Raw genomic sequence first — 23,032 nt, forward strand, 5'->3', positions numbered from 1 at the left:
GCCATTTGGCAGATTGGCTCTGGGAGCCAGTTTGGGTTAGCCATGGGCTAACCATTTTGTGGGAGGGCTGGTTATTTTTCAGCTACATCAATGCTCTGATTCAGTTCATTGCACGGCTGCATGAACACTCACACTGGCACAGGGAGAAGGGGCACAAGAAAGGGGATAGGCAGGGGGAGGAGAAATTGGGGAGAAGGCTGCACTTCCCTGCACCAGCGTTGGTTCATGTCAGGTCATAGTGATGTGGAACTAAGGTTTCCAAATTTACAGAGCATCCTGACAGAGCAAAACTAATGTTTTCAAAAGACTATTGAGGATAGATAGCAGAGGAAGGTGGAAACTGATTTTAAGGAGGTGGTCCTCCAGTTATACAAAAAATCTAAGGCTAATGGAAGTATCTTTAAAAGGAACCTTTTAAAAACAGTTTCTTTAATGCCAAACCAAAACAGAAAGCAGCATTCTGCCATTTCTCACAGTCTGAACGAGCTCAAATGCAAGAACTCAAGAGTTTGCTAAAAACACAAATGAAAACAAATAGTTCCAAAAAGATAAACCAATCAGCACAAATGGCAAAGTAAATGAACATTTTAAAGAAACACAATCTAAACAACTTCAGGAATTATATTTTAACAAAACATATTTTACTTGTAGATTCCAGAGGACAAGCTTTTAAATCTTTCAGCATCCCATAAAAACATAAAAAATGCCCACTTCTGTTGGAGGATTATTGTTTGCCCATGCATTAAACAGAAAAAAATGTTTCCTTTACAAATGCTGCAATTTGCTTTTTTCACCGGTATAATCTATTATTAGTCATCAAAAAAATTGCTTTGGACTTGCCAGCAGTTTTAACTCCGTCTGCTTAGTGGTTCTATTTTATCCCTATCAAATTTAAGTGTAAAAATATGCTTTCAGCATTCTCATGCAGAAAGTGGGGAGGAAGAAAAGGTCTGAGGGCACAGCTGGAGGGGCTGTGTTGCATGCAAGTAAGTGTACTTGCAAATTTGTGCGGGGTCCAAACATTCTGAGTCAACTCCAGTGTCATCATGGGATAAAAAACCACTAAGGCAGCTGCTGAGTTTCCTGAGGTATCTCCAGTGGTGCAATGAGAAAGCCACGAGGAAAACACATAAAAAATGTCTATATTATGAATTATAAAGAGTAAATGCCATGGGAACTTCTGCTTCCCATATTTCCTAATAAATGAGGAGAGACACATTTGAGAAGAAAAGGCCACAAAGGCTTAAGAGGGATAAAATAATTTCTTTTTTTTTTTTTAATAGACTACATGAGCCGAACTGCAGAACTTGCTGCCTTATGACATTACAAGAGGAAATACAGCTGCCAGAATTTCATACACTTTTGAACAACTCTATTATAGGAACTATGAAAGTGTCTATGATGTTATGGCACTAAGAACAAATGTGTTTTGTTCTACAAGACATCAATTTTCAGAGTTCTGTAAAACATGGCACTGAGAAAAACAGGACTTTTACTCCACTAAAAATTTGATTTCACGTTTGCATATTTTGTAGTCAGTTTCAGATATTTTGTTTCAGTTTCTTCTTGAGCAACTTTCTCAAGAAATAATGGTAATATTGACCTCAACCTGTTCCTCCTTCCTAGGTAGGAACAATGCTGAGTATCAGTTTTGAGGGAGCTACTTCTTCTCCTAAATTAGCATTTCTCACCCTTCATTTTCTCAAGTCACCACAGAAAACATGGCAAAATAAATAAAACTGTAATAGCTGGCTGTGGGCTCTGTAATATCCTCCCAGTGACATTATCACAACATTGATGTCCCACAACTATCACAAATATTGATGTGGGATAGACCCACATGTTTATACCCTTCAGTGTGGAACAGACACTGGCTGTGGGTAATTTCCAGCTTAGGTTAGTTTAGGTTTCACAGAATTATTCTGAAGGTGCTAACTTGTTCCTTCCTTGTGATGAAGCAGTACTCCCTGGGCCCATAAACATCTATTCATATCCTGCAGTCATGCATCCCCTAAACAGATCCTATCCTGGAAATGCCCATCTTGATTCATTTTCCAAGCAACCATATTCTTACTAATTGAAAATAAAAGAAGGAAATACAGAATCAATTGGATGCACATCAGGATACACAAGCAGTATCTGCACTTCTGGCTCTGGCATTACCTACTATATAATTGCATCTTTGCTACTCTTTTTTAAGTCAGCTGCTTAACAAATTAGTGGAGAATAACCAGCAAGAAATTAAAGAGATTATAATCTCTTATATCTGGGAAAATAAAGAAGGCTAAAAAAATGGATTTTTCTGAGTGGCAACTTAAATGACCAAGTCAGTTTTCCTTCTCCTAGTTATCTATTAATCTGCCAAGGAGTCACAAAGTTCAGATGTAAGAACATGCTGGGTCAACACATTTTTTGTCCCCTTATTTCATCCTCTTTCCAACAAGCACCCTCTAATTCACATGGAACTTTTTAGCAAACTCTAATTTCATTATTTTCTAACACATTCCCAGTGATTTTTGCAAGGGTCACCCCCTAGAGAAATAACCTCTGGAAGATAAGCCCTTAGTGGACCTCTCCTTATAAAGGATTCCCTAAATTGTCCGGTGGGAAGAGAATGCTATTTGAAAAAAATTGCAGAATAAACTCCTTCTATGGATCAGAGAGGCTTCCAGAGAACACATGTTCAACACTGCCCTGCAGCAATTTCAGTTTACTTGAAACTTCTCTGCTCCACATCTCATGCTCTCACAAGAACGACTCGCATGCAGGATTCACCACCTTCCATGACAGTGCACCAAAAGAACTTTGCCTTGGAATGAAAAATATCTAAGGAGAGACAGTGCTTTCTCCCTTCTTTCTGTTCCTTGCTCCTTTCTAAGCCACCACCTTCCTCTCTCCAATGCCAAAGCAATGCATTTTATGTAGTGTGGTCCAGCACAGCATTTTTTTCCCCCTGTATTTTGGCTTGTGGCGTTTTTTTGTAGTCCACAAGACAGCCTAATGAGGGGAGGCCCACATGAAAGAAAACCCAAAAGACTAAAATAATGAGTCTGGCTCAGAAGGACAAGAAACATTTTTACACATCACAGCCAGCTTGCTAGCCTTTGTGCAATGGTCTAAGTTGTATATATGATTTATTCATTTGTTTTTCTACTCATTTGCATTTCATATTACAAGACAATTAAAAAAAATTGACAGAACACTAATTTACTTCATAACGGATTTGCAGAAGACTTAATAAGCTCTTATTCTGTGCAGAAATCCAAACACTGTCTCATTAAACAACACTGCTTGTTGAAGAGAAAATGCTTCAAACTCTTAGACCTAAGACAGACATGCACATCTTCAAATACTCCATCTTGAACCCAGTTCTCCTGTTATCCTGCACTGAACTGCATGCAGAATCACGCTAGCTGAGGAGCATTTTTAACAGCCTTTGAAGGCCGGGAAATGCTCTGCGTGTTTCGTGTTTTTACGCGGAGCATCTGCGAGCGCCTGAGTCAGCGAGAGCCAGGCAGGCTCAGTGTCAGACCGCCCTCTCACGGTAACGCCAGCGCAGGAGCCGCGCCCGCTGCCACGGTCCCAGGCTACGAGAGAGATGTCAGAGACCGTCTCTTATCCCCAACACATGCAGGCATCAGCACATGCAACCAGGACCTGCCAAATTTCAAGTTGGAAGCAGTTTTTTATGCTCCGGCTTCTCTGCGAAAATGACAAAAGCATCGCTTTCTACTCGCGCTGGAGTTTTGCTGCTTTTTGTCCTTGCACTCAGCAGAATTTGGAACTGGGATTGGATTCTCCATCCCTCCTTCATGTACTCTGGGTCTTGTAAGTTGTGGCCTCATTAATAGCCTTGTCTCTCGAAACAGCCCTCTAGGGCACTGCAGCGGAACAGTGCACAGCAGTATCTTACCTGCTCTCATCTACCCTTTATCTCTTCCATTCCCACTTTATCCCAGTCATTTCTATCAGGGAGGACTAATACAGAATTAATTCTGTAACAGAAAATAGCACTGCTGGACCAGTATAAAAGAGATTGCAATTCAGAGCAGAGTCTGTATCTTCAGCTGCAAGTTAAAGAATATAATGACTTTCACGCATTCCTGAAAGAAAACTACACAAATTCCATCACTTTTTCTCCATGTTGGGATTTAAGTCCTGGAATACTGAAAACATATCAGCATTGCTTTGAAACAGTAATAGATAGGTATGTCGCAGTTGTTTTGTTGTTTGTTGTATAGGAAACACATTACACAGAGGATAAAACATCACATGGATAAGAACATCACACAGAGGATTAGAAAGTAGCTGCATCTGCAACTTCAAGAGATGAATAGAAATACACCTAATTATTCATGAAGACACCAAAGTAGTCAATTCTTTTGGGACAAATTGCAGTACAAAACTAGGCTCAGGACACCATAATTGATGCCTGAGTGAGGTAGGAATTATTATAATCATCTTCTCGTACTATTATTTAACATACAATACCTGTTCTGAAATGCTGCACCATGCCTGAGTTGCTTGCCATTTTGAAGGTTTATACTTACAAAGAAGCTAAACTGACAGCACCTAGCCCAAAAATGAAGTCATATCCTTATGAAACCCACTAAAAAGTCAGAAAATATACTCCAAGGGAAATCTATGTATTTCAATTTGTTGCTGTAAAGCAGGATGGGCTGGCAACTACACAGCCAGAACTCCAAAATATTTCCATCTCTACTGCATGTGGATGAGTATGGAAAAATCCCCAGGGTTTACAGTACTTAGAAGTATGATGGTTTGAGTATTAATTTTACAATAAGAAGGATTTCATTCTCACTGCTATTGCAATACTTCTTTGCTGCTGGATGATGTTTGGCAGGGAGGGGAGGGGAGGGAGGGAGGAAGTGGCGGAAGTGGCGGAAGTGGCGGAAGTGGCGGAAGTGGCGGAAGTGGCGGAAGTGGCGGAAGTGGCGGAAGTGGCGGAAGTGGCGGAAGGAAGTGGCGGAAGGAAGGAAGGAAGGAAGGAAGGAAGGAAGGAAGGAAGGAAGGAAGGAAGGAAGGAAGGAAGGAAGGAAGGAAGGAAGGAAGGAAGGAAGGAAGGAAGGAAGGAAGCTTACCTTGTGTTGTCCCGTCCAGTCCCATGAGACATTTCATTGCCCTGATGATTTGCTCTGCTACGGGGGGACACATGGATGTGGCGTACACAGCACTATGAGAATGAGTTCGTAAAAAGTCCACAAGGTCCTTACACAAGCAAAACAGAGCATGAATGAGCTTTGAGCTGGCCAAACAGCAGATCTCCCTCTTAACTACTGCAGGAGTGGGAATGTGCAGAAGCAAGAGGACATTTCACCAGCTATTGGATTGCATTCTTGACTGCCACTGTTAATACACGGCCTGAAGAAACATCAGGCAGGTCCAAATGCTTTACCATGTAAGTGGGACAATTACAGCTGAAACAAAAGTCTGGAATAGAATAATGTTTACTTCTGTGCTCAGACTTATTATAAAGTAGCCAAAATAATTTCAAGACCAATGAACAGCTGCACTTAAAATAATGCTGCTTAGTTCCCCTCTGGTAATGAAACAAAGGCTATATGACATCAGTATAAGTCCTCTGCTACATCACCTAGCCCAGGAAAAGCAACCTCACTGAGATCTATCTTTGTCTATAAGGACATAAATTTTCAATCAAAACTTTCAATCAGTGTGGCAGGTACAGTCATGTCAGAGTTGGTATAATTGCTTTAACATTTCCTAAGAACACAATCTGTCCTCTTAGAAAAACCACTGATATACTGTAGGCATGTCTAAAACACCAGTAACTCTCCTGAATTCAGGCATGCAGTAGGAATTCAGATCTTACTAAGATCATAATTTTTATAACAACTTATATCTCCTAGTACAAAATATCAGAGTAACAGTTACCACACTAAAAATTGAGTGCGTGTTAGTGAGAAAGGAATGAGGCCTGCTTGAAAATTGACTTTGATAAAAAAATAAAATCAGAAAAGAAAATCCAGTGAGAGTAACACAAATCACTACCAAAATGGTGTATGAATCTACACAGTAACTCCAGTGCTGAGGATAAAGATTTGCCTAACCTTACACAGGTTGTGCATGGCCATACTGCAATTGTATTCCTAAGGGTTTTGGTTAAAAGTTAAGAAGGCTTCTGGGCTCCAGCTGATGCAGAATAAACAGCACCACTGTGAGTTTTTGCCTACAGAAAGGAACATAAGTGGGTGAACGGGTGACCAGCCTTCCAAGGCTGAGAAGCCTGAGGCAATACTTAGTGATACACATAGGCATGAAAAGAATGACCTGTTTTCACTCAAAAAAAACTCCCAAGGATTAGAGGATAAATTACATGGGAGTTTACTTTTCACAGGTCTAATCTTTCTATACTTTCTAGCTACATTACCCACATTATTTTTGGTAAGAAATAAATGTACAGATACAAATTCAGGAAGCCAAGGAAACAAAGAAAATTGATTATTGATCTATTATGATGCTTGGTTTTAAGATCTCCAGGGGCAAACTCAAAAAAGACAGTAAGAAATACACAGTTTATACTTCCTTATAGCCCTTTTATTCTACTGTATGGCTACCCTTATTAATGTTATCCTGACAACAACCATATGGGCTAAATAAACAGGCTTCCCACTCATTCAGCAGACTGCTTAAAAAATACATTCAGCTGGGTATGAAAAGAGAAAATAATCAGCAGCCATTTGATCTCTCTGTCAAGCAACAAAACCAATGACATTTCACAATGGTGCTGATTATGCTTTCTCTTCTACACCCCCAGTTAAAGCAAGCTCAGCTCTACTTTTTGTTGACATCTGTTGTTGGCAAGAGATTGTTTTGTTAATGTATGTGGAGCAACTGAGGACACAGAATTTACTATTGCAAAAGGCCCCCAGTAACCTCTTTCTCCATTCTCCTAAAAAATGCAACTATGTCAATTCACAACTCTTTAGGAATTTTATTATCAGTGGACGAAACTGTGGTTTCAATCTCTCAATATTGCTTCACATACTGTTTACAAATGTGAAAAAAGTAATGAGCAATCAGCATGCAAATTAATGTAGGGAAGTATATTAGCCAACCACAACATGTCCAAACATTTCCAAGACAAACAACAATCATCAGAGTGGCACAGAATAATACAACTCAAGCAAATTACATAATATGAACATGAGACAAAAATAAGAAAGTCTGACTGTTTGATGTGCATTTGGGATCCAAGCAAAAATGATGCTAACTTTAGAACAGTGCTTGTGTTAAGCAGTCTGTTCAAAAAGATACTGAAAAATATCATACATCATACAAAAGCAGTTCCCACACCCTTGATGTGAAATTGTTTATGATTTCCTCTTACCTTTTTGCCAGCTATGTATCCTCCAGCTGCACCAAAGCTCTTTGTGAATGTTCCCATTAATACATCAACATCATTGGGACTCATCCCGAAGTATTCCACAACTCCTCGGCCCGTTGCTCCCACTGCTCCAATGCTGTGAGCTTCATCCAAGTAGAGGTATGCTTTGTATTTGTTCTTCAGGGAGACTATCTCTGGCAGGCGCACGATGGATCCTTCCATGCTGCTCATGGAGAGAATCAGGGGTGAACAACAAAAATCCCTGTACTCTTTTCCATACTGGCGGGAAATATAGCCATTGATTGCCTTAGTCCACCAAAGTTCTTCTGGAGTCTCAATTTTTACTTACAAGCCAAAAAAAAACCCCAAACTCGCAACCCATTCCCACTTGCAAATGAGTACAAAAGAGTTAAATGGTTTTAGAATTCAAACATTGAAAACCAGTCAAAAAGTCTTTGGATGTTTGTAAATTGTCAACGTGTGAGAGGGGAGAAGGAAAGGTGTAAAGCAAGGCGGAGATACTTACCCTAAGCAGCACACTACAGTTCATCTCTACAAAACAAATATTATAAAGAACAGCTATAATTCAGTCTGGTCCTTGCTTACTTCATTGTCAGCTACTGTGGCACTATTTGGGCATAACAGCTCTAGAGCAAATTCATCTGGTGCAGAGGAGCTGGGTCCAACATACACTGGAGATGGGCCACGTGAAACCCACAGCTGGTGCCATAAACTTTAAGCATTCCCAGTCTTCACAAAATCAGGGATTAAAACAGGCAGCTGAAATCCAGTCTTGCCAATTTTTGCTTTGATATGAACTTTTTAGGAAATGTAGCCTGCTACCTAGTAATCAAAAGTAAAAAAAAAGTTTCCATTCCTTTTCTCTTTACTTTCTTACAGCCATGCTGAAAAATGAAATATTTGGAACTGGCACAAGCTGCCCAGAGAAGCTGTGGATGCCCCATACCTGGCAGTGCTCTAGGCCAGGCTGGATGTGGCTCTGAGCAACCTGGTTTAGTGGAAGATGTCCCTGTCCTTGACAGGGGGTGTTGGAACAAGATGAGCTTTCAGGTCCCTTCCAACCCACACCATTCCATGATTCTGTGATTAATGGTGTACTGAGATTTATAGAAAGGGGAAGAGATGATCTTTTGCACTGTTGGCGGTCATGTCAGTAAATGGTGTCCAGCAAAATGAAAGTGCAGGGAGATAAATAAGAAATGCTCTCTGATCCCATAAAGATGGCCTTTGCAAAGCATTGCTGAGAAGACTTGTGTCTTGAAAACCTTTGTGAGATGACCACAGCTATGCTTTGATATGCTCAGATGCGCTCAGTATTAATTTCATAATGAGTTAATCATGTTCTCTTCCACTAGCTCTACTAAGCAGGTCTTTAAAGGTTAAAAACTTCTTATCAAACACAAATTCAGTGTCCTGTGGGGCAGGAAAATCAGGGCTCTGTGGCTAAGGCCCACAGCTAAGGTGTATCCACTTGCAAATGCAATGAGTTTCAGATGACCAGAAACATGGACTTTGGTCCCAAATAGCAAGTACAAAAGAGAAGTGCAATCAATGGCGTCTTGGAAATTTTTGGATCCTGGACCAATGGCTTTCACAGGCTGCTTTGTTGCCACTTTACTTGTACTGTGCAGCTGGAAGTTTGGCACCACAAAAGGAGCACGATGTGTTTTTAGCACTCGGGAAATTTCTCACAGTTTTAGTCCTTCTTCATCCTTTGGTCTCCTGAGTAAACTTGGAAACTGGTCTCCAGTTTTGCAGGAGACCTGCCCAAAGACAAGTCTCCATTAGTGTAACAGCATGGGGGAGTAGCTATGGACAAGGGTTGCCTGTGCTGCTCACACTGGGAGGTTCAGAGAGCCTGGCTGTGTGTGCCTGGAGGCATATTTTTGGCTGTTGCTGACTGCTGGCAAATCATGTCCTTCTGTCTTGCCCAGCCATCAAAGAGGCAGCTGTAGGACTGTGTGTTGGCACCACGGTCCCTTGCAGCAAAGAAGAGTGGGCTTGTACTGCAAGCTTCTGAGGACTGGGCTTTTTCACTTTTCCCAAATGGTACTTGGCAGCTGGGGGAAAAGAAATTTAAACCACCACAGCTATTTTCCTAGTGAATACAAGGGCAGGGCCCACAGTCCTTACATAGCCCAGAGTCAAAGCATCAGTCAGCTAAAATGACACTGAGGCACTGGATGTGCTTGGACGCGCACCATCCTATGTGCTGGGCTTGGCAGCTTTCAGCTGTGTCTGGTGGGTCTGCAGGGAGAGAGAGCCAAGGAGAACCTCTTCACACTGCAATCCCACCCTCCACCTTCCTGAATGCTTGAGCACAACAGCCAGGCACAGAAGGAGCACCTCTGCACACTGCAATCCCACCCTGCACCTTCCTGCATATTTGAGCACAACAGCCAGGCACAGAAGGACAATAACAGTTTTCCACATTTATATGGTCATCATTAGGCTTGGTGACTAATGGAGATTCAGGCAGGAGAGACAGCATTTAACTTCAAAAAGAGTAAAAAAGGGTAAATTAAAAATGCTGGGTATTAGTGTAATGGAAGGAAAGTTGTGCTGAATCCCAGAATACATGAAGCTGGTACATGGCTGATGCAAGATTTAACCATCTAGAAGATTTAATGAAAACTTTTCTTTCTCATATGAGTAGGAGATTTCTCTTGGAACTCTAAGCTGCTTAGCAAAACAAGGCACTTGTATTCAGTTTCAGTTTTGATCTACTGCTCTTGAAAGATGCTGGCTGACATAAATACAATAGTTAACAGAGGTCCTAATGTGGCCTTGAAGCACCCATGGAACAGATGAAGTGCTGCTGGAGTCATGTATATGTTCTGTGCTGCCATTGCAACAGATCTCAGCCATCCTGATGACAGAGATGAGAAGGGTTTTGCTGCCAGCTCTGGTCTTGGTCTCTATTTTGACCTTGGGAGATGGTTAGTGATATGCACACCTCTCTCTCTCAAATTGCTTTAAGATAAAGCTCCACATAACCCCTTGAGTAGCCCAAATGGAAAGGATACTGAATCCTCCAGTAAATGTTTATATCAAGTGAGCTCAAACCAAAGAGAAGTGAACTGTACTGGTTCTGTCTCACTCTGGCTGAGCCTCTTAGCTTTGTGTACAAATGCATTGGTCTGTTTCCAGATCTGCTCAAGCACACAGGGCACATAAAAAACCCCCAGATGCAGATGAACTAAAGCTGGCTCTGCCCAGGCCAGGTGTTCTCATTACATGGTATGACATCTTGTCTTGTAGCACAAATTCCTAGCTTGGTGGCAGGGATGGAAAGCTTCCAGACTGCAGCTGACTCTCATCTCCCTTGTGTGGTGGACGGGCACAAAAACTTGGGTCAGTACACATTCATTTTGAATGTACTTCCAGAAGTGAGGAGATAATCCTAAATTTTCAGGACACTCCAGTTTGGAGCTTGATTCAATCCCCACCAAAGCACTGATGTTCTTCCTGATGCAGGTGTTGACTTGTGGATCCAGGTGCTTTGAGAGACAGGAGGTGTGTGCTTGGATTGGTCACTTCACTTGGAATACAGGCTCGCCCTTGACATGATATTGATGGGGTTTTTGGTCTTGAAACTTCTTGGAAAAAGAGGTATTCCACCTCTTATCTACTTCATCTCTAAACATGCCCGAGAGTACCACTATCTTTTCAACATTTGAAGAGTTTATCTGTTCCCCTTTCAGGCCAGTTTGTAATTGGGAAAAATCCCTCCTTTCCTGGCCTGCTACTCACAAGACATATACATTCCACTTTAACAGTTACTTTAGGTACTGTTTTCTTACATAAACTTTGTACATTCATACAACAATCTCTGTTTTGTAGTTCAGAGTAATAATTTTAAGGAAATCATTCAACTCTGCCCTCAAATACAACTCCATTTCAACACTGAAATTATAGAAATTTTAACCTTTAATGCTGGTCCTTGGCCAAAGACATTAAATGTTACCTCATTTTTTTCTGGAAGTCCAGTCACTTAATCCCAGGAAATAAAAATAGAACCAAAAACCTGCTAAATTTCCTACACTATTGGCATTGAATCCCAAGGAACTTCTAATGCACATGAAAAGGCATTGGACAATATCTAACTGATCAGAGCTATTTTCTTAGCTGGAAGGGAAAATACACAAATTAAATTAAAAGTAAGGAAAAAACAAATGAAAACCAATCTGTTTCGATCAATTTCTGATTCTCCATAACTTCTGCCCTGAGCCTTGGCCTATCTGACTCCTAAGTAAATATGCATGGAAGAGAGCAGAAGCCTACCACAAACCATGTAAGAACACAGTAACTGATTAATCCTGAACTGGAAATGGTAGAAGCCAAGAAAAACATTAGCTGGAATTCAAATAATAAAAATATTATTTAGCAAGTCAGTTTAACTTGTGCCCTGGTTACTGCCAAAACTTGTTCATGCTTTTTGGAGTCAAGATTGATGGCTAGATGGTCTCCCTCAGTTTGGAACACAAACTGAATATATTTGCTCCTAGGCAGGTCCAAGTTAAAAACCAGCTTTCACTAGGAGTTACATTTACTTTTGATGATTTTTTTTTCTTTTTGAGATAATAGAGACATTAAAAAGCAAACAAAAATATACCTAATGCTATTTATTTGACATGTAACTTGAGTGCTTCCCAAGTTGAGGGGCCAATTCTGCCTTCAGTTGAAACCAAGCAAAATCTGTGGTATATGGTTCCAAACACAAGTCTGATTTCCAGAAATGCTCATGTTGGCTAACAATGACCCTTTTCAAATTTTGCCAGCTGGTAAGTGTAAACACTTTAAGATACTCCTAATGGGTACAGAAGGCAAATTTCTTTCCATACCATAAACTTCACCATACTAAGGCTATGGTGTCCCATGTAACAGTATTTTTTTTAAAGAAGGAAAGCTTAGTGTTTTCTTTTACATCTCTGGAAAAAGCATTTCTGTAAAAATTTGCCAGGTCAAACTTGCAAATCAAGATATTTTAACTTGGAGAATGGCTCTGACCAAGTTATTTAAATTCTATATTTGCTGTCCCTGAAGCATAACTTAAGGAAAAAAAAATAAAAAGCGGAATTAACTATTGTAAGAAGCATACATTAACTGCACTCTAACTCCTCTTAAACCCTCTTGATGAATGTTAATTTGGCATTTGGCAAACCCTCAAGAAAACTATCATTACCCAATAAGGGGCTGGAAAATTTTAGTCTTTCAAAAACCCGGGCCAAGAAAGGAAAGAACATACACATGAAAAGAGGAAGGGTGTTTCTACCCTGTCCTTCTCCAGCTTTCTTTTTTTTGCCTTTTTTTTTTTTAATTTCCTCAAGCCACACTCTCCAATTTCTGATCTCCTTAGACTGTGAAAACAACTAACTAACTAACTAACTAACTAACTAACTAACTAACTAACTAACTAACTAACTAACTAACTAACTAACTAACTAACTAACCAACCAACCAACCAACCAACCAACCAACCTAGCTACTGCTGGGGATAGTTTCCAACGAGAGATTATTAGAGACCTGAGCTTTGTTCTTTCAGGACCTTGTGCCTTTCAGAAGCATAAACACTCAGGGTATGAGTGGTCTTAATATTATTTAGCCTTTATGGAGCTGAAGGGACTTTATGGTTCCTTTAAGTAGGTATTCTGAGGTTTAAGGTGCTTTTTTTTTTGCATTCCAACAGAAGGTTTTTGAATTCTGGGAAATTAAAACTCATTTGAGAATGAACTGTAAAACTATAGGAAGAGAAAACTCTACAGCAAACATAAATCTGGAAATACAGTTATAAGTTTGTATAGATAAACAGCTGACAGTGGGTTTGCTCCATTTCTTGGATTGATCCACACCTCTGTGTTACCAGTCTACCTTCTTCCCTAGTGATCAATATTCAAGATAAAGGATTTAAAAGTGAACAAAGCTCAGCAGCTGGAGCCTTTTCTGCCAGCCATGCGACCCAGGGAACATTTGTCAGTAAAATGTTGGTGGTCCACTTAATTTCTGCATGATCAAAGCCCTTAAATCCAAGCTTTCTTTTAGTAGTGCCAAGCAATGTTTATTTGTAGTTTTGCTCTGTTTATTCTGGTTGAAAGAACACGTTCAGCCTGCTTTGGATCAGCTGATTTGCTGATCCTGTTTCACCTCTGAGTGACAGGTGTTTAGATAAGGACTGATTTGGTCTCTTTGCAGATGGAAAACGTTAGGCAAAAAGAAAGCACTGACAACTATGAAGTTGTGATGACATGAGATCCTAGAAGATTTCTTACCAAAAAAAAAGCTAATTGGCTAAGCTGTGGCAGCATTTTGCAGCAAAATGGCATAAGTGATTGCCCATTGAGACAGGCTGTATTTCAGCAACACATGATACAATCCCCACATATAAAGTTTTAATGCCACTTTTATAAACCCTTTCGTGCCCTGTGAATGAGTGATTCTGTTTTCCTTCTCTCTGGGGCAGGTGTTGATACTCCCCAAACCACCCTTGTCCTGCTCCCCCATCTCCTGTCATCAATGCAGTAGCCTTGCCTACATCCCTGCAAACCTTCTTTCTGTTCACACTCCTGCTTCTTCAGCACTTCCCTGCTCCAACTCCTGCCCATGAGTAGCTCCTCCTCCATGAGCTCCCTGGTTGCCTTCTCCAGACTGGAGCAGTGGCCAGGATGAAGCCCAGGATGATGAGCCTGGCTGGTGCCACTGCTTCGCTGCTCAACTCCAGTGACTTTCTGGTTGGGTGTAAGCTGCACCACACTGTGTAGCTATCTGACTTAGGTGCTCTATAATTACATTGTATTATTGAAGCTGCTGTTATCAGATGCATTCTCAAAGGCACTTCTCTCATTTGAATTCCTCCAGGACTTGGGCTATGTTAAATACCACTATATAATTCTTTGAAAGCCAGTCTTTCAATTTTCCTGTTAAAATGTGAGTCTATTACATCCAGCACTAGTTACTGAAAAGGTGCTGATATCACTTAACCTAAGTTTAGCTTAAGATTTCAGCAGCTGGGCAAGAAGTGGGCATGCAGAGCTTAATCAATTCTGTGTAGTTGTCTTTTGATCTGCCCATGTGTAACAAACAACTCCAGAAAGCTTGGCTTGCTCAGCAGAACCCCTCACCAACTATAGTTCCACAAACTTTATCACATCTGTCACAATATACATCACCTTACCTGTCTTGCTCTCAGTACACCTCCCACTCCACCGTGATTTTCTAAATCAACATTCAGAACAATGTACAGGATCTAGCTGTAGCTATAGGATACAAGGTTCAGGCTGTCATGATGGAAATCAACATATTCTTGAGATCACAGAAAGTTAGTGCAACTTCCATTCTCATTAAGATTTCCCTCAGATACCTAGAGTCAGAGTTTGCCCCACTCAATTAATCATTCTGTCCTAAGGAATGATAGAATACTCATTTTTCTACCACACAGACATACCTGTAAATGCCCTCCACCAGGATGATAATTTTTCTCCATGCTCTGTGGGTGCGAGGCTGTCCATATATTATTGCATCTCTCAGCAGCTTCTCGAGGCTCTGCATATCTTTATTTAAAAATAAGGAAAAGGAGGAAGGAAAAACATTAACAGTTTTTTTGTCAAGAACTTTCAATTTTCTCTTGGGTGCTATTTTTCCTAGTCAGAAAAAGACAACATTAAAAAAAAAAAGTGTCCTAAAGATAAACTTCTTTTATTAGTAGGCAAGACCAAACAATTCCTTTCATTGGTGTGAATGCAATTTAGTGACAAGCAGAGTTCTGAAAAGCATCCAGTTATTCACCTGATCTGGGAAACTTCTAGAAATACTCAGCATGCATTTGTATTTAAAGTCAAAGGGGAATCACTTTGCTTCAGTACTGAGGCTAACTGCCAGCAGTTCTGTGTAGGGGCTGCTGATACTCATAATTTATCAAGGATTCAGTTGTGAGTTTTGGTTGCTTTCCAACCACAAGCTCACAAACAACAATCAGCAAAGGTTTTGACAAGGCTGCATGAAGCACATAAGGATGGCAGCAAGAGAAGTCTTGTCCTCCTCAAGAAGGAAAGCAAGTGGAAGGTTGCTGATGAGAGAGGAAGAGGCAGGTGGATACAAGCACATGGCATGGATACACTAATCTGGTGCCTAAATGCTTGGCAGGACTTCAATATAAGGAGGCCTAGAACAAGGTTATGATCCTTAGCTGCTTCCTTAAGGGCTAAGTGTGGGTAATCAAAAAACATCTTGAAGGAAAGCCATTGAAATTTTGAAGAAGATGGAAGAAGCAAGAAAATAGACCACAGAAATCAGGGTCAGGCCAAAAGCGACTCTCAATGCACCAGCATTCTGGTGTTGCCAATGAATGGACACTTCAAAATGAATTATTCAGGTGCTTTTCAGGAATCTGGATTGGCATTTCAAAATGTCATCCAAGAACATTCTGTAGAGTCTCATAATATCCAAATAACACTACAGATCAACTCAAACCATGGGCTGAGAAAATCAATGGCATTTTTCCCCAATATAACCCCATTTGCTTCAGCAACACAACACAGTTGATATGACCTTCTACAATAGCACAAAGTTAATGTGTAAAATGAATTGTTCTGAGGAAAAAAAATACACTTTAGAAATATTAATATTGACCCACAGTTTGGTTTCTGCCCCAGGGGAATGGAGCCATCTGCACATTAATTGGCCATTGTGAGTAACCTGTGCCCTGAGAGATGGCCAGGTTGTGACCTGAGCCCTTCCAGATCCTGATGCCTCACCTCTTCCTAGGAACATTCAGTGATGCTGGTGGAAGGTGAAGTTCTCAGTAACCAAGTTGCCACTCTGCACCTGACCTAGCAAGTCCCTGCTGTACTCTACAAAGCACAAAATAGGCATGGACAATATCAGCTGCCCCTTGTTTCAGTGGAGCAATGGCCTACACACCTCAGTGAGCTCTGAGATGGAGAATACTGCTAGGAATAATCCAATGCAGACAGCACACTTTCCACTAGATGGCAATCAAGGCAATGAAAGCTCTTTGGTGCTTTATATGGGAAAGTTAAAACCAAGCTGAGAATTTGCAGCTGCTCGCGTTCTCTTTTGTTTCAAGTAGATAATATTTAGAACTCCTCTTAAAGGGCACCCTCAGGATGACAGAGAGCAGCTCACAAAAAAAAAATTTGGACACCCCCTTTTCTCCACCAAATTATTCCCTACTGATGTCAGTGTTTTCTAAATCCTTTTGGGACCTTTGAACCCCTTTTCTGAATCACACAGGGTTTTTCAATTCAGTATTCTATGTGTCAGTCCAGATTGGCTCTTGACTTCAGGAAAAGCCATTCTGCCTCTGAGCTAAAAGCATGGCTTGAAGATTTTGTTGTTTTAGCACATGCACATGAAAAGAAGAAAAAAAGGAAAGAGGAAATGAAGTGAAATGTATATAATTCTGTATTTAAAAATACATGGCTGTGAATAGGTCCTCTGTCCAAACTACCATGGAACATGAGACCTCAGACTGGGGAGAACCTCTCCAAGGGATGAGGTTCTCTGATTTTACACATAATATAGTCCTGCTGGAGTACAGGCTAAGAACATGTCTGCTTGCAGAACATGTCACTTTCTGATGTCTCATTTTGAAAAACATGTATGTGTGACCCTTTCTGAAGCCTGTAATAGTCAACACATAATTTGTTCGTGTGCAAATGAATTTTACTGATTTATTAACCGCCTCATTTGGAAAGGGGAAATAGGCAGAAAGAAAAAAATCTTTAGTATTCCCCACAAAAGGCTTCTTCTGTTCTTCAAGGTGAAAACAGTGCTCTATGTGCTTGTGCTTAAGTTTTTCAGAAAGTGGGATCTACTGAATGCCAGGAAAAACAACAGCACAACCTCAGATGACTTTCAGATATCAAATTATTTACTCATTAAATATAGTTAGATTGAGAGACATTAGGATATTAAGATGATGAGCTGCACGAGTCCATCTTGAATAACCAGTTACAGAGAAAATAACAGTCCTTCCTCCTTTGACCATCACCAGCCCAGGGTTTGCAGCAGCAATGACCAACAACTGCTCACCAGCCCTGGAGGTGGTGTTAAGAATTTGACTTGGTTAATCAGTCAAAGCACAACCAAATCTATCCATGTTTCACTTTCCACCTTCTCCTTACAGCATATTCCCCAGATATGGAGGATAAAGTTTCCTAAGAGGGGACAGTGGATCTATCAGTGGGTAGGTGGACTTGCATAATCCTTGTTTGAGATCTCTCATAGTTAATTCAAGAGCAATACCAGGAACACAAACTGCCAGTGGGCTGGAGCAAGTCTGAACCTGGGCAGGCAGAGTGTCATGCTGCCTGCAGTGCAGGTGGGACAGCAGGCTTCTGGAGGGAGCACAGCATGCTCAGGGAGACATGATGTCTCCACCCCTCATCCTTACCCTGCAATGCTGGGGATGTCATCACCATTCCCCTGTGTGGGCTGGAAACCTCCTGTGTGATGTCAGCTGAATGCTGTTTAATTAAAATAAACAGACTGCTGCTGCTCTTGTCACATTCTGCTTTTTGCTTTGCACTTGTAACTCTGATTTTCAGTTTCTCCCTTTTGTACTCTCATGCAAGGTGGCACGGATTCCGTGGCTACCCACAAATATCTTTGTTTGGAACGTGGGAGTGGTGATCACTGCAGCCACAGCAACAGTCTGAGATTCCCCTCCTGCCCCTCAATAAATACCAATCTCTCTGAAAGTAAAGGGCAATGGCTCAAGAAAGCTCCCTGTGCACACTTGGCAAGCCAGATGTGGCTTTCTCAAAGCAGAGAGGGGGAAGGCAGCCACAGCATGCAGGGAGCAGGACAGACCAGTCTCCTTGCCCTGGCAGCGTCTGTGTGTGTCACAGGAATTACACCCAGCTGGATTAGGCTGCAGTCCACCTATCTGGGCAGCAATCTTGTCTCTGATAGTGGCCAGAGGCTTCAAGGAGCACAAAATCTTAGGGGGTAATGTGCTTTTCATCCTACTCTGTAATAGCTGTAACACTGCCCTCTCTTCTGAAATTCAAGGGCTACTTACACAGTTGGAAAAAAAAAAATTAAAAGTTAAGGAACCATCTTGTATTAAGCCACCACAAACTCTTGGAGTTTTGCCACCAAGGAGATCTCTTTCTAATTTTTACCTGCTTACTTATCTCTTTCATGCATTTCCCCCCCTATTTTATTTGCTTGCTTAATTAGTTGTACTTAGTTTCCACGTTTTTTTTTTTTAAATTTTCCTTTCATTTCCTTCTTTTTGGCTATAGAATATATTTTCTCTGAAAGGTGAAGGCCTTCTGCCACCTAGAAGTTCCCTCATTATTAACTACAGCTCCTCCAGGTAGCTGTGCATTCTCAAGGTGTCCTCATGGCTCCTGTATCTGAACAGCAAAGCAGTAATTTGACTGAGTAGGCTGAGAAATGCCAGAGTTTGGATGAACATATATTCACAATTGTTGTCCAAGCTGGAAACTGTGTTTTGTATGAAAACCTGGACAGCTCACACCTGCCTCACACAATTGTTGCCAACTACTTGATCTGTGAGAAACTAAAAAATCCCTTACTACTTTCACAACACTGAAAAGGTCCATAAGGAGGAGCTAGGAATGTATTGCCCTGATTGCCATTTCAGATGCAGATTCAAGCACCAGATTACAGGCTGGATTTTCACCTAACCAATGTGCTTGGTTATGCTTTGCAATTTCCTGCCTTCCTCATAGGATCACTTGTTCTGACTGCTCAGTGAATGCAATGCATTGCAATCCCTTGCAATGAAGAGAACTGCAAATATTTTTTCCCCCATGGCCTGAGTTCTGTGCCTTGTCACAACATTCCCACTGACTTTTCAGGCAATTGCAAATCTAAACCTGAAAACAGGACTGCAATTCAGTTGCTTGATGCTACATGGGAAAAATGTAGTAGAATTAGAAAGAATAAACAAACCCTAAGCCTTGTATGGTGCCTTCTTTTACAGGCTGGGAAGAACAGAACTCACTTGGATATAATCAGTCCATAACACCCCCATCTGTTCACTGAAGGAACACCTGATACCAGTATGAGACCCAGAACTGCTGTGAGAGAAACACCTTGATAAAATCACAGGCTGATTAATGGTTAAATATTTGGTTTTGCTTTTCAGGTTTTATTGGAAGGGTCAAGGATTTTGGCTAATACTTAACCAGATAAAGGTCAGAGGTCCTGAAAAAGGGCTTTTAAATGTGTGATGTCAGTAAAAGATTGCCTTAGAAATTAAAAAGAAAACAAGAAAAAAAAGGCCAAAACCAGCCAATCTCTCCCTGAGCCAGAAAGTAAAAACATCTGAGTTTAGCCCCCATTTAACTGAGGGACCCCCAAGCCTGTCACTTGGAGAAGGTGGGAGAGACTCCCTGGAGACCAAAGCTGGTGAAGGGTAACAATCAAAAACCTTCTAGCAAAAAAAACCTGACCAAGCCCAGGCCACCACTGCCCCAATGGTGGAGAGATGTTTTAGCATCCCACCTTCTACCACTGCACACTGCTGCTGCCTGAATTCCAGTGCAGCACTGCAGCTCTCTCCTATCTTCCCCCAAAAAATCCCAGCCTAGGAAACAGCAAATTGAGTGGTGTCCACCCCACAGCAGGGGAGACAAAAGGCAGGTGCTTTGTGGGCAAGTCAGAATGATTTTAGTCCACTAAAACACTACTGCATACATTTAGGACTGCTTAGACCCTAAAATAAAATTGAAAAAAAAATTAAAATCCCCTAGACCTATGATTCAGAGCAGGAGCTTCAGGGAGCTGAACTTTGCTGCTTGCAAACAAAACCTCACAAATGCCTGACACAGAAAAACTCCCTTAAAGGCCAAAACCCATGTGCCAATACTGCTATGCCCTTAGCAGGATGAAGAGTAGAGACAGAGCTAATGAGAGTGCACAGGAAGGGAAGGCCCTGTTCAGTAGATTTTAGCTATGGGGCTAAGATGGAATATTCTCTTCCATTTCTCTCACACAGATGACCTGTAGGTGTGTGTGCCTGTGCATTTCTCTCAGCCCAGACCTGTAAATTCCTGTCTGTTTTACAAGGAAGGGATTGTTCACTGGCAGCCAGGATGCAGGGCACATTCCTATGTCCAAATAAAAACAGACTTATAGGTCCACAGCACTTTTTTTTTTTCTATTATTGACTTTAAGGCTTGAAAACCTTCTCATACACCCATGCAATGTTTTTGTCAAAAAGGAAAGATCTCCAAATGCCTTTTATTTCACCTAGGAAAAGCAGAGATGTCTAACGATTTTGTCTGTTCTAGAAAAGCTATACAGAATTTTATGGAAAGTGTCTAAGAAAGTCTAAGAGAGCTACCCACTTATTGAAATAGAACTTCCTTAACTTCTATAAGAATAAGAACTACATGATACATAATTAAGGAAATAGGTAGAGATTCTTTCTCGTCTTACAAATGAAATAATTCTCTATTAATAAGTAAATAATAATTATTTACTTTTGAAAGATGACAAATCAATCCTCTATTACAGATTTCATGCTTTGAGATAAAGTAATACTTTTACAGAATTAGCTACAGTTCAGCCTTTGAAAGATGAAGGTACTTCATAGCAAGTTTAAAATGTTAGATTTTACTTTCTTTTCTGTGAAATATTTTTATCATAGAACAAAATTTTGTATCATTTTTCTTTAGACAGAGAGTTTTTCCATAACAGAGCAGGGAAAGTAAAGAGGAGAGAGATTTCTGCACTTGTTAGAACCTGATGGTGAAATCAATGCTTATTAAAGATCTTAAAGCAGTAGCTCAAAGTGCAAAGTTTTCTATTCCTGCACAGGGCCAATCCAGCAGAAGGAACCTTGCAGTCACACCAAGCACTGTGACATGGAGCATGGCTCAATTCTCCTATTCTTAGGCATGACAACAACAGCACAAGCACAGTCTGACAATTTGGGCATGCCTGTGTATGTCACATACCCACAACATGAGCAAGAATGACTCTGGCAGCATAAGCAACACAGCTCTGATCTAACAAAACAAAATCTGTCTAAATGAAAAGAACCCTCCCAAACCAAGCTCGAATTTTTGGTTACTTAATTCATACAGTTTTGGTCCTTAATTTTTATGCTGTACTGATTTGTATTGCACTTTTCCCTGACAGACTCAGAGGGCACAAGGCTGTCTGCTCCATTTTGGGTGAAAGCATGCATCCTACAAAGGCAGCAGCCCTGCTGGGTTATGCTTTTCACTGCTATCTCCCCCAAAACACATCTTATTTCTCCCAAAGCAAAAGGCACTCACATACATCTCTGCATGTGTGATTTTAGTTGTTAGTGATGTGTAATTCATGGTATGATTAAGGAAATATTAAAAGACACAACTTTCTAACCATAGAAATAACAAGCTGAGAGGCTCAGAGTGGGCTGAGAGAAAGCATGGGCATGTGAAGTTCTCTCTAAATGCAGTTTAGAGTCAAGACTACAAAATTGTGACAATAAAAGCTGTCACACCCAATTCCAAACAGTACTTGCATGTCAGAACCCAAGAAATTCCTCTGACTGGCCTAGAAGACTCGAGACCCTGGCAGGAGGCTCGGAGACCTTGGCATGGAGTCAAAGACACCTGTGCCTCTGATTTTAACCCTTAGAAACAATTACCAACTTTGTGTGAGGAGTTGCAAGCCACAGGAGTTTGAGTAGAATGATAGTAAATTAATCACCAAGTGAAAATGTGGAATTTTAAAGTTTTTAGAATGGGGGTTCAAGAAACAAAATAGAAGAATCTAAGTGTGCCCAGTCTTTCTCCTTCTTCTGCTTAGCTTCCATCTTCTGCTGTGGTAGTAACACTTTTCAATTAATTTAAAGACAAACTGTCTAACATTAGTGATAAGTATTAGAAAATTATTGTAAATAATGTACACATAATTTTTAGTATAAAAGATAACACCGCCCCAAGGTGGTCAGTGTGCCATAAACCGACGTGCTAGACAGATCTCAGCAAGTCAGACAATGTATTAAATATAAGCCAAGAAACAACCTTGAAAACGAAAGCTAAAAAATTCTGCTTTCTTCTTCAGTCTTGAAGCTGAGAGACTTTCTAACACCTCAAAGTCATCTTGACACCAAAGACCCCATCCCTTGCAAAAGTTCCCAAAGTTTCATTTTGAAAGTAAGCTAAGGTGATGTCCCAGCAATGGCATATAAGGCTGTCTTTGGCAAATAAGATCTTTAATCCTGAAACCAATGAGTTTTTCCAAAGCAACTTGGATGGGCTTCCACTGAGGTTTGACAAGATCCTTAAAGGAACTGTCTGCATTTTCCAGTGCTAGATTAGTGCTGTTTGGGTAGCTCACTATTATTTTTAGGCTCACCTATTATTCAGAACAGCATCAGCTTTAATTTTCCGTCAGTGCAACAGAAGCTGGTTAGGTATGAGGTTCTGGGGAGGGGAATGAGATATTGAGGAATGGTTAGACTGAATTCCTTAAAGTGAGCATGACAGCTCCAGGTGATATCTTCACAGCTGTGAGAGTAATATACTCCTCAAACTGAAATGTTTTCTAAAATGATGTGGGAAGGGACACAAGCTAGCTGGACTACACACAGCACAGGTGGGTGGAGAGGCTGAGAGTGTTTGGATTTGGGTAGTAAGAGGTCAACATTCAGGA

The 23,032-nt window shown here is 40.8% G+C and overlaps 1 protein-coding gene across 1 annotated transcript in view; it reads right to left on the reverse strand.

Moving 5' to 3' along the window:
* Nucleotides 1–23,032, reverse strand: part of SPTLC3 (serine palmitoyltransferase long chain base subunit 3) — an 81,909-nt gene that overhangs the window by 10,655 nt on the left and 48,222 nt on the right. The window contains exons 7-9 of the mRNA XM_066547786.1: nt 14,829–14,934; nt 7,370–7,589; nt 5,103–5,229 (exon numbers count right to left, since the gene is read on the reverse strand). Coding sequence (XP_066403883.1) covers nt 5,103–5,229; nt 7,370–7,589; nt 14,829–14,934 — 453 coding nt within the window. The remainder of the gene's footprint in view (nt 1–5,102; nt 5,230–7,369; nt 7,590–14,828; nt 14,935–23,032) is intronic.

Source organism: Molothrus aeneus, chromosome 3 (assembly GCF_037042795.1).
Source record: "Molothrus aeneus isolate 106 chromosome 3, BPBGC_Maene_1.0, whole genome shotgun sequence".
NCBI classification, from domain to species: domain Eukaryota; kingdom Metazoa; phylum Chordata; class Aves; order Passeriformes; family Icteridae; genus Molothrus; species Molothrus aeneus.